The sequence below is a fragment of the Rutilus rutilus genome (assembly GCF_951802725.1).
Source record: "Rutilus rutilus genome assembly, chromosome: 8".
NCBI lineage: Eukaryota > Metazoa > Chordata > Actinopteri > Cypriniformes > Leuciscidae > Rutilus > Rutilus rutilus.
The window spans coordinates 7,725,861-7,738,615 of record NC_140222.1 but is presented as its reverse complement, the minus strand read 5'-3'; the positions used below and the strand labels follow the sequence as shown (position 1 = coordinate 7,738,615).

Here is a 12,755-nt window from a genome sequence, read left to right as displayed (position 1 = left end):
CACATAACCACACATGCGACGTCACCGACGCGCGCGTATGAGGACTCCTCAAAGAAAATATTTTTAAAACAGACTAAAAAAAACTACATCCCACAACGAAATTTAATTGCAAGGTGATCCATTCACAAATTGCCAAGAGTGCTTAACAGACGCATCATTCTTATACAGAGCCAAGATGAAGACGCGGCATCGTTGTTCGTCAGTATTTTGTTTCCATAGCACATTAACAAAATATTTAATGACAGTAAAAACACTAAAAACAGTACAATTACAAAATATTAATTATAATAATAATATCAATAAAATTATATAGGCCGCCTAGGCCTAATAAAGTCTTTAGTAGGCTACACGAAGCATCTGTGGAACTCTGCCTGTGAAAATCACAAGCAACTTCAAACTTGAGAAATATATTCTTCTATTTTTTTTCACTGTCAATAATGTAAGTCCACAAGAGAAATATTAAGCCAGTAAATTAAGATGCTGTATAGCCTACCGTTATATCCACCGTCGTCTCTGAGAGAACGCGCCGTTAATGCAGTGAAAGCGCAGTCCGTTTCTGCTTTCGTTTTCAGGGAATGATCGCGTTTACATGCTATTAACTCGATTATGCTGAATAAACTGACAATGCATGTGGTCATGTAAACGGATTAACCCATTTTCCTTTATCAGAGTCAAGTCATAAGTAAGTACCGAACGACTTTTAGATTTTTGCCTCTGATTTCTCCCGGCATTTAAAACCCGCGTTATTTGGGATTATTGAAGTGCGGTGCGCATAAGTGAAGTGCATCCAGACAGAGGCGGACATATCGCAGACTCCGACTCTTTCTTGACCCAATAAATTAAAACGTGTTTTCGTGATCTCGTGCATAAGCAGCCTACAGTCAAAATGCTGCATCTGTAACGGCATGAGAGGATAATGTGTGTCCGTAAATTTCCCGCTGACATGTTGAAATATACAAGAATGGTCAGATACAAGAATGATTAGGATCTTTTTTTTTTTACCTCACTATACCAGGAAATAACCTGATTTAGCCTATTAATAAACACTCCACCTTTGCTAGCAAAATAGAAAAAGATTCTCATTTAAAACGAAGTAATAAAACAAGCAAATTGATGAGTAAATAAGCAAGTTAATAATCAAATAAGTAAGCCCCGCCCCCCTCACGATAATATCGTGTATCGCCGATCTCACAGGCTGACGATAGGACGATATGAAAATGGAGCATATCGCGCAACCCTACTGTTCAGCCATACTTTCTTGCCTTTCGCGTTCCAAAAGCTCATCTTCAGTGTATTCCGGTTCGAATAAATACGGTTCGGGATCAGCAAAGTAAATGTCATCTAAATCGTCTCTCACAAATGTCTCCATGCTACAAGGCACGCTCCCTGTGCAAGCGGGTTGTCACGTTGGTTTGTTGACGGCAAGTGCTTCGTCATATCATTACGCCTGCTGCACCCATGTTACGGCCGCACAGTTCCTTGATTCTTACGCCGGAGTGAGAGTAGTTCCTAGCCATATAGGCTTGGAAAATCGCAACTTTTCATTTTCCGTCGATCTTAGTACACGGTTTAACTACAGAAGAGTCAAGTTTTAAATAGGAAAAATATTGAAACTCGTTGGTCATTTTGAAAGAAATGCTACTGGACTCATAAGAATCAATGAACTATGCTAAGCTATGCTAAAAGTGGTACCGTCAGACCCGGAGTTCGGCTGAATGGATTCGAAAACGGTAAAAACTCAACTGTTTAACTCTGGGGGAGTTGTAAAATGAGCCTATTTCCAAAAAAAGTGGAGTATCCCTTTAAAGCATTAAGCGGTTTTTTTTTTTTTTTTTCTCCATAAGGATTTCACTAAAATAGTTATAAGCCATTAACCAAACCACCAACCTTCAATATGAATCACAGCAGTGCAGGTTTGGTCTAAAGCAACACACAAAAAAAAGAAGAACGTATTTGTAAAAATACTTGACGTATTGTTTCAATATTTACATAATATAATATTAGTAAATGTATCTCTCTCACACGTGTCCCACATTGTCCTGCAAAATCACATCAACATGCAGTAACAGAGATAACCAGCCGCTGTTCTTCTGGTCAATGATGATCAATAACAGCAGATAACACTGAATTTGTCCAGTTATTTTAAATCTGTTTTATTTTGTCTACTGTAAGTCTATTAGTCTACTATAAGACTATCCTGGAAAGATTCTACATTAATGATATTCATATTCATGATAGAAATGTGTGCATTTGATGTGCTTTATGTATTTTTATCTCTCTCTTTCTGGCAGCTAATGTAAATAATGTGATCATGTTATCTTGTGGCATTGAATAAAATAAAAACATCCATCAGATGTCATACATATTGTGAGTTTTAATCTATAATAGTGATTTACATGTATGAATTTTAGATGCTTTTCTCCAAAGTGACTGTATTGTGTATGATGGGTCCATCTGGTGGACAAAACTAGAATTTTCGTCAATATTTAATTTAATTGCCATCCATTTTATATTTCTTTGCCAGTTACAGTTTCTTATTTTACATTTCATTGGTTTGCACATTGTAGCAATTCATAATGTAATAACTGCACATAATGTAGAATCTACACATAATGTAATAAGTATTATTATTGTAATAAAATGCTCCTATTGTAATAATTTTCTCAAAATGTAATAAAATCTTGAGCTCATAATGTAATAACAATTATTAGCTTTATGAAAAATGTATTACATTATAAACTTAACAAAAATATTGTCATATTGTCATAATTGTAAGGGGCGTTTTAATCATAAAAACATTGGTCTTCCCTTACAGTATATTTTTGGACTTATTTTTAAACTACCTATGAAATGCACCAGATTTAAATATTCATGCAATTAATATTATTATTATTATTATTATTATTATCATCATGATACATCACTTATAAAGAGTTCAGATGCAAAAGCCTCTAAGTGCCATCTGAAATTTTCTTCAAGAATGATCATTTTTATCAAGCTCGTATATTTAAGTTCAGTAATTTCACTTAAATGACAATTAATAGGTAATTTTCATTGCCATTTAAGTGAAATTACTGAACTTAAATATACGAGCTTGATAAAATGTATCATTTTAGAGGAAAATTTCAGATGGCACTTAGAGGCTTTTGCATCTGAATTCTTCATAGTCTTTTGCTATATCAATATAGCAAAAGAAAAAAATCATAACTTTACAAAATAATGCTGATAAAATCACTAAATAAATAACACTGGAACAGTTAAAGCAGCCGCATCTATGGTTTAAGACCCGTAGTAACTCAGTGCGTCATTTCAAAACGTTTTCCATGAGGTGGATGAGATTGAAAGCTGGTATCTCCCACGGGATTGAGGAAATTCAACTTCCTATCATTTAACATGTCTTACTTTACTCGAAAGGCGGAAATACTGGATTCAGGGAGTCAACATTCCTAAAGAGAATATAATCCACTTAGTGGATTTCTTACTTAGTATAAGTCTCTTTATTGTTGATCAGTCGGTTAGATATAAAAATAATAATAGTAAGAAAACTGTGTCGCAGTCAGATGATCGTAGACCGGTGTAGCAGTCGATTCTGTTCCCTACAGGAATTTGTGTTCCCCCTCAAATAGGCATGTCTGCGCATGCGTAGCAAATGCATCAAAGCACAACTGGAAGTACGGAAAGCGAAAAAGGCCAAAAGCATTGGCGCAACATTCAATTGTCAGCATAATAAAATGGTTCTCACACCCCAGTAATATTTCTGTCAAAACAAAACAAACTCAATGCCTTATTATTGTCTTTATATTATTATGTCTGTATTATTTATAAAGATTGCAAAACGTCAGAGATGACAGGTTTATGAAATACAACTTTGTAAACAGTATATAAAATGTATTATGTTAAATGTCACCAAAATACACATGAAAAAAGAGTTCATCATATTATTGTCAAAAGGTTCCTTGTATGAAAATAAATAAATAAATAAATATGAATAAAACCATATTGCTTTTTTCTTTAATATTTTTCACATGCAAGATACATGAGAGTGCAACATGACATTCAAGTAATTAATTAACAATTTCTGAGGGCACTAATTAGCTTTAATTAATCAAGTTAATCAATGGTGTTATAAATTGGGGAGATGACCACACAACATTGTCACCTGAATTTCTATTCTTGCTGGCACATTCCAAAAATGGATCCAAAAATGTATGAGGAAATCATGAGCTATAAAACTCAAGGCACATATCCATTTGGTATAAAAAAAGACCATAAATATGTGATTCGCAGACGTTGCTCCAATTTCCAAATTCATGGTAAGTAATCTATTCTAAATTATAATTATTTTTTGAAAGTGAAGATAACATAACTCCACAGACAGGAGTGAGGTATAGTAATACACCAAGACTTGATAGAAACAAAAAACCCATACTTGTCCATGGACTATAGCCTTCTTGGCAAATAGAACATAAAAAAATTACCTATCCTGCAGGCACTCAGAACCTCCGTGCAGGTTATTGTTTAGACTTTACTAACAATAAAGCAATTTCAATAGATGGTCAACTTTACTACATCTCCTCAAAAAACTGTATGGGTTTGAGGAAAAAAGTGGTCATTGGACAAAAAGAGGCCAACCAAATATTCACGGAATTCCATGCCAACCCCTATGGAGCACACTGTGGAACAGAAAAAACCAAGCTTGCCATTTCAGCGAGGTTCTACTGGCCTGGAATGGGCGTGGACATTGATAAATGGGTAAATACTAAATTATTCCTTTCTAACTTTGCTGTGAAACATACGAATGTATTATGTTTTGGAATGCATTTCTCATGTGCTTATTTCTGAACATCAGGTTTTGCAGTGTGCCCAGTGCCAATTTAGCAGACTGTCCATCAAGCAGGAGCCCAAGTACATCCCAATATGTGTAAGCTTGTCCACAGATGTGCATGGGATTTGAGACTGGTATTTCATGAGTGCACATAATTTAAATGTATTTATTTTAATTTTAAGGTGGATAAGCCTCTGGAACTGCTAGGCATGGATTTAGTGGGGAAAGTCACCAAAACCAACCAGGGAAATGAGTACATTTGTGTCCTCGTTGACTACTATACTAAATGGTCCGAGGCATATCCAATCCCAAATAAATCTGCAGCAGTTGTCTCGCGCTGCATTATAATTTTTTTCTACAGGTTTGGGGCACCAAAGAGAATTCTAACTGACCAAGGGACTGAGTTTGTAAACCAGGTTTGTAGTTTGTTAAATGAACTAAATTCAATATGCATGAGAATTTAATGGTTTCACACATTTGTTTTTGTTTATGTAGATTAATGTTAATGTATGTTTTGGAAACAGATCAATGAAGAGCTCTGTACCTTCCTCAATGTGGAGAGAAGCCTCTGTGCCCCATACCATCCACAAACAAACGGGCTCGTGGAAAAATTAAATGGAACCATTCAGAGGTGAACCTTCATTTGTGGGTTGCTTTGTGGGAATGCAATATTCAGGGAAATATTTGTCTTTGAAAATTGGTTACTCATAATTTTTAACTCATTTTGGTTATGACTCCAGAGCCTTGTGCAAACTGGTGGATACAAGACCAGAAAAATGGGATGAGTACCTAGATGCGGTAATGTTTGGTCTCAGAACCAAGACACAGCTGACAACTAGGTTCTCACCATTCTTTTTGATGTTCGGTATGGAGGCACGATATCCTTCTGAGGTGCCGGAGATATATGAGGTATGTGATCATTTACATTGTTCCATATAAATATCATGCATCAATTTAGTGAAATAATTTCAATCTTCAATGTTTCTAAAGGTCAACAGCACAGTGGAATCTGTGATAGCAGAGGACACCATTTCAAAGGCCATTTCTTTGAAGGAGAAATTGGACAACATTGTAAAAAAAAATGTAAGAAAAAACAGGACAGGAGACAGAGGGTGGCTGCGGTGGCAAATCAGGCACCACTTTTTGTAGGGCAGAAGGTCTTAAGAAAAAACATACGGACCCAACAGAGGAAAGGGGGCAAGCTTGAGCGCAGCTGGTTGGGACCATATGAAGTTGTTTATTTGCAAGAAAAAAGCGCAGATTTAAGGGATGAAAATGGCAAGATATTCCCCAAAATCAACACCGACCACCTCAAACCCTTTAAAGAAGACACACCCCGGATACCCCATAGAATTACCCAAGAACCACAACATAAAAGAGCACATCAAGAAACGTTATACCCTTCACTTACACCTGTAGACCTCACCATCACCAAGTCACATGAACACCAGCCCCCACCATCACCTCCATCCTCACCAATTGACTTGTCTACTAGATCTAAATCTACAAGATCCTCTCCCCTGTCTCCGTTGAACTTTTCAACCAAAAAGCCACTTTCCTCTCCTGTGTCCCACACCCCTACAATGATTGCAGAGGTACCAGCCGACACCACAGACGCAGTGCATCGCTGTAAGTGTTGATGCACAGTCAGATCTTATAATAGATCAATATTAGTCTGATTTCTAATATATTTGTGAGGTGGTAAGTGCAATGCTGTTTTTGGTTATCCTCTGTAGATATCAAAAGTGCCTGGGCAGGAAACGACAGTTATGTACTGCTGTCCAGAGTGGGACCCTATAAATTATTTTACAAAGACTTGCGGATCGGCCCTGGAAGGGAGTTGGAGAGTGAGGTACACATTTCATTGATTTTTACAGATAAGCCTTTCATCTGCTATGCTAATATTTTGTATTAATGTTTTGCCATTTTTGTCAAGGTTATAAATGCATATCTGTCCCTGAAAGTGAGGGAGCACAACTTGACTTCACCAGGCAAGGCATTCCACATGGACACATTTGCCATGACAGATATGTGGAACGGAAAACATGAAAGGCTCAAGGTGTCCTGCAAAAGTGCAATTATTTTTTTTCTTTTTTTTTTTACTTGTGCTAATGCCCATTTTGTTCAGGGCTTTGTGTACATTCGCAAAGTTTAAATGATAGAACATGTATGTTTTCTTTTTTTGTTGTTGTTGAACCCAGCAAACTATGATGTCATAGTGGGTATTGTAAATGAGGGCCACCACTGGTTCCTAGTTGTAAGTATTTGTGGTATAGAACAGTTTCACTTAAGTTTTCCCTTTTTCATTTAATCCTGATTAGCAATTATATACCCCTATCAAGTTGTCTTTTTGCATGTTACTTAGGCTATATACCCATCCCAACAAAAAAACATTCTGCTTGACTCAATTGGAGAGTCAGATATCAAGAAGAAAAAGTGTTTGGAGACAACAAGGTATTTTTCATGCACCATATGTAGTGTTATTGTGTAATATGTACTGTATGCTTGAAATAATACTATCTTGTTTGTAGAGCCCTGATGATGGCAAAGGGTATTTCGGTTTCAAACTGGGTGTGTGAAAGCTTGCCTCACCCACTTCAGAGGGATGCAATATCATGTGGTGTGTTCGCTTTGAAGGTGTGTGATTATAGTATTGTAGCAAATATTAAGTGTTCATTAAAATGGGATGATGCTTAAGTTCATATTTCTTGTTACTTCCTCAGTTTGCAGAACACATTCTGCAAAATACCACAATAAACTTCTCCAGTGATCTACAATATTTAACACGATTCAGAATGGAGATTTCTTTAACTCTGCTCCGCCAATCTGGTATGGCTTTATAAACTCATGAATGTTATTGACGTGCTTTTTGATGTGCATCACTTTCATCAGTGTTGTACTGTACCTCATAGATGACCTAAGTGACCTGTGCCATTTTTGTGGAGAGGCAGACACTTTTGATTCTGAATCTGAAGGAGAGGCAGAAACATTGACTGCATATGCAGATGATTGCAGTGCAGATGTTCTTTGGGTAAATATGGCTAAGCATTTTTGGTTGGTGTAGCATACTCAAAGTAATCATGAATGGACCAATGCTTTAAACTCCCTTTTTAAAAAAAAAATTGTTAATCTTATATTTTTATTTTTATAGATTGCATGTGATGACTGTGGGCGATGGTTCCACTTAAAGTGTGTTGGCAATCCATCCACGGAAGATGAATACAAATGTGCTTCTTGCAATAAATAACTAAATATGAAACCATTGTTTTTTGGAGTTATTTTTTCCCTTCATTTTCCCTTTGGTTAAACCTAGGCCTACTTGAAAATCAGTCTTTCAAAACAAGTATTTATTTTATAAAGTGTGATATTAAATTGTGAAGTGAAATTGTGGTTTCACTTCACAAAAAAAAAAAAAAAAAAAAAAAAAAGCTAGATTGAAATGACAGAGCAGGAAAAACTCGCTTATTATAATTTTTTTATTTAAAAATACTTTTTTAACCTTTTGGCTTCCCGTACATCCAGTTGTGCTTCTTGTCGTATTCAATTCTGATGGTACGTATGGTAACGCGGCAACTACGCATGATTTGTAGTATGATTCCGTAAAGGGAACAGGAATTCCGAAAGGGAACAGAATCGACTGCTACACCTGTTGCTAAACGGAGCGCTGGAGGCTAACGTTATCGGCTAATCGTAAACAAATTCAAGAACGCAAGAAGTCTTTATTAAATCGCGTTTGACTCACAAAAACAAACAACAACATGAAGATCGCTGGTTTATTTTTATGCTTTATACTGAAAGGTAAGTCTCTTTAGCTTCGAGACTTTCACTTTCACTTCTCTACGTCACTATTAACTGTAGGCTAATGAAATCGCGATCAACTCTCATTAAATTAAGCTACTCATTACCTCATTTGGATTTGATCAACGTAATGAAAATCTTAGAAACTGGTTATGTTTGCTCTCCAGGTGTGTTTGGTGACGATAAGTTTGTGTTGGAGGGAGATTCTGTCACGCTACACACTGATCTTACTAATATACAGAAATATGAACGCATACTGTGGACATTTGGAACCGACAGCACTCGAATAGCTCAAATCATCAACGCTGTCAATAAGGTCTCATTATATGATGAAGTTCTTGATGGGAGATTCAGAGACAGACTGAAGCTGGACAATCAAACTGGATCTCTGACCATCACAAACACCACAACTGATAACTCTGGACTTTATAAGCTACAGACCATTGGTGGAAATGAGTTCCCACCAAAGAAATTCAGTATTATTGTTTCTGGTGAGTAGTTTTGTATTTGCATTGCAGAACTGAACCATACTGAACGTACAATATTGTCCTAGTAACCTGAGACACAAATTTAGCCAAAGTCACAAGTTGAATACAGTATCTGGTTTCTATTGTGAAGGGTAAAATGAGACCTAAGTCTATATAATTTGTGGTGAGCGACCCAGAGAGACAGTGTAAGTGGAAAGTTTTCATGTTTAGGACTTTTACAACTGCATTTTGGTCTTATTATCAATATTACAGTTACTTTTTGTGACTGAGATAATGATATTGATGGATATGTGTAATGTTAGTGTAGGCTACTGTGAATGTTTGCTTAAAGGGAGACTTTTTTTCCGTTTTTGTCAAACAGTGGCCCCTAGAGTCGCGGTGGAGTACTTGTATTTACCATTCGGCCTGATCCCCTCCCCCCTCTATACCAGTACCTGTTCAGTAGAGCCCCTTTCACACAGTGCGATGATCCTGGCAAATTTCAAACGCTTTCTGTGTGAACGCAAACACAACCTGGGATTGATGCCGGGTTGGGGACCTAGTAACATTGCCATGTTCAGTCCCGGAACGCGCGCTGTGTGAACAAAAGCCGTAATAATGCCGTGTCGCAGTGATGACGCTGAAGCCGGGATCATTCGCTAGCAGTGAAACGGTACGTAATGCGCAAGTTTATGATCGAATCAGAGAAAAAAATGCACAAGCGTGATTTCTCGAGAGAGAAATTGCAGCTCATAAGCAAACTGAAGATGCTGCTGAGACATTACAAGTCACATCGATGTCACGTGTCTTTACGGGATTTTTACGGGTTGTGTGTGAACCTCACAACTAGCACCTGCAACTACCTCTGATTACAGAAAATCACTGGCAGTGTGAATGAACCAAAATCTAACGAACCCGGGTCAAATCCCGGGTCACTTTATCCGTGTATTTTCCGGAATCTCTGTGTGAAAGGGGCTTAGGATGGAAGCTGTAACGAGTGGAAATAAGGTGTGGCCCCTTTAAGAGCTGAAATAAGGTGTGGCCCCTTTAAGAGCTGCACCCGCCCTGTTGAACTGTCGGCAGTCTGTATTGTATGTGTGCCTCGAACACCCTTTTCTTTTCCTTGACTCTATCGACCGCGTTTTCTTCGTCGACCCTGACATGATTCACATCTGTAATGCGTGCTAGTGTCTTCCATAGAGGCTGCTTCATATGTTGTTGATATATGTGGCGTTGTGCCGTAAAGCAAGTCGTGATTCTCGCGAGATTTGTCGGGGCGCCACCTCTCAAACTTGCATTGCTGGTTCCCCCCCCAGGCTTTGCTATCGGGTTAATTCACCCTACTACGAGTTGTTTTACCATCGAAATGATTTCGAAGCTGTTATATTAATGTACAATTCTTACATAGTGTGCCTTTAACAGTCCAACCTCAAGTTTTAATGATATATAGATCCTTCAATGTAAGTCTATTTTGACTTCATCAAGGTGTCATTTTTTTATTTACTAAGATTGATCTTTTGCCTGTTTATTCTCTCATCTTGTCCAGCTCCACTGCCCATTCCTGTCATCATCAGTAACTCTTCACAATGTTCTTCATCATCATCATCACCATCATATTGTTCATTGGTGTGTTCATCAGTGTTGAATGTGAGTCATGTGACTCTCTCCTGGTACAAAGGAATCAGTGTATTGTCCAGCATCAGTGTGTATGATCTCAGCATCAGTCTCTCTCTACCTCTGGAGGTGGAATATCAGGATAAAAACACCTACAGCTGTGTGCTGAACAATCCCATCAGCAACCAGACCACACATCTGGACATCAACACACTCTGTCACACATGTGCAGGTACAGCAATAGTATTGTTAACTGATGTGTTCTGTTCTCTACTTGTAGGTCAAAGGTATTATGTGTTAACTCTCTGATCTACTGTTTCGTAGTGGATGCATCGAGTTTCAATGCAAACGAGAGCTTATCCTTCCGTCATGTGGTGATGATCTTTGTTGGTATAGTAGTTACTCTACTAGTCTTGGCTGTAGCTGGGATGTTAAGTATCTACTGGAAATATAGAAAAACACATAATTTGGGTAAGTATTACTCACAGTTAGAGCAAGAGTATCTACATTGTGGAGAAGTGTAAAAAAGAGACTTGTTATTTAAGTCTGTGGTTTGTGTTTAAACAGGCCAGACTCCTAATCAAGAATACACTGAGCTGAGTAATGGTAAGATTCTCTAATATTAATGTCCAATATGTCATCAAACTCATAGGATCTGTTCTGGTTATCAGTATTAACCTGTTAACTGATCCCTTTCTGAGCACAGAGCTGAACTTTCACAGGATACATTTTGTGTTTCAGCTTTCAAATGATACCGAAATTATGATTTCTAAAAAAAAGTCTCTAAAAAAGTGTCCAGCTACCGGTTATATCATGCTTATACTGAGTGTTTAATCTCTCTCTGTGTTCCTGTATGTTGTCCAGGTGAAGTTGTGGATAAAACAGACGTGATAAAGACCGTGTCAGTGACGTTGGGAGAGTCCGTCACTCTAAGCACCGGCCTCACTGAAATACAACGCTTCGATATGTTACAGTGGAGGTTTGGAGAATTAGACACAGATCAAACTAATCCATTTTTAGTCATCAACAGAGGAAATAAACTGAACAATAGCAGTTGTGATGATTATGATGAGAGATTCAAAGGCAGAATACAGCTGGATCAACAAACTGGATATCTCACAATCAATGACATCAGACCTACAGACTTTGGCATTTATAAACTAATTCTCACTGGGATTGGACAAAATATGATCTCCAAAACATTTATTGTCTTAAGTGAGTACCTCAAATCTGTCCAGTGTGAACAAGTTAGACGCTCTGAAATTAACCATTTATAAGTTTTACTGGGTTGTTTGACTGAATTTTCCTATAATGCATTAAAATAAATATGATTTAATAATCAAGTGTAGGAGACAGTAATGCGGTTCAGTGTTTGTTGTTTATACTTCATTAATCATATCAGTATCATATGGCATGTGAAAAGGTCAGATTTGGTTTACAAGAAAAGAAAAATCACATTACTGTACTGAAACAGAAGAAATTCAGAATCAACCAAATAAAATGTTTCAAACAAGAATCTTTCTTTGTTTTCTTTCAGATTCCTCTGAAAATGGAGAGACTGCATCCAAAGGAACAAAATCACCGCTAATGAATGGAGATGTCTCTGAAACCCCTTGTTAGCAACTTACCCTTATCCTTAAGGTTCTGCATGTATGAGCCTTTACAACTGGAAACGTGTTTAAAATGAATGGTGTTTATACCTGTGAAAAGTAACATGACAACGTATTATGATGTCCATGTTATGTTTACTGCATGTCTGTTACATTTTATAGAGTCAGTTTGAACTTTTACAGTGTTTATGAATGACATTGTGTATGTTTGAACGTTTTCTGCCCTCTAGTGGGCAATGTAAGTTGTGCTGTTTCAAACAGTTATAATGTGAACGAGAGACTGCAGGCAGTTTGTCTGATAACTCAATTTTAGCCTCACTAACCACGAAATTCAAATTGATTTTTTTTGTAACTTTTTAATAATAAAAAAAAATTGTCTTGTGAAGTTATTTGTGTTGTATCTATGTAAAATAAGAACTACTCGAAATGACAGAAACAATC

General features: G+C 37.2%; 1 protein-coding gene across 1 annotated transcript; it reads left to right on the top strand.

The window, feature by feature from the left end:
• Nucleotides 1–8,228: 8,228 nt before the first annotated feature.
• Nucleotides 8,229–12,699, top strand: LOC311295022 (uncharacterized protein). Its single transcript, XM_084416193.1, has 7 exons — nucleotides 8,229–8,623; nucleotides 8,791–9,114; nucleotides 10,637–10,936; nucleotides 11,029–11,175; nucleotides 11,272–11,310; nucleotides 11,569–11,919; nucleotides 12,242–12,699. The coding sequence occupies exons 1-7, from the start codon at nucleotides 8,584–8,586 to the stop codon at nucleotides 12,322–12,324; spliced, it is 1,284 nt and encodes a 427-aa protein (XP_084272319.1). The 5' UTR covers nucleotides 8,229–8,583; the 3' UTR covers nucleotides 12,325–12,699.
• Nucleotides 12,700–12,755: the final 56 nt, after the last annotated feature.

Bases quoted from the DNA above. Each gene is read 5' to 3' on its own strand.
- LOC311295022 (XM_084416193.1), top strand. From the start codon at position 8,584: ATGAAGATCGCTGGTTTATTTTTATGCTTTATACTGAAAG. The intron at 8,624-8,790 runs GTAAGTCTCTTT...TTTGCTCTCCAG, and splicing joins TTTATGCTTTATACTGAAAG to GTGTGTTTGGTGACGATAAG. The intron at 9,115-10,636 runs GTGAGTAGTTTT...CATCTTGTCCAG, and splicing joins ATTCAGTATTATTGTTTCTG to CTCCACTGCCCATTCCTGTC.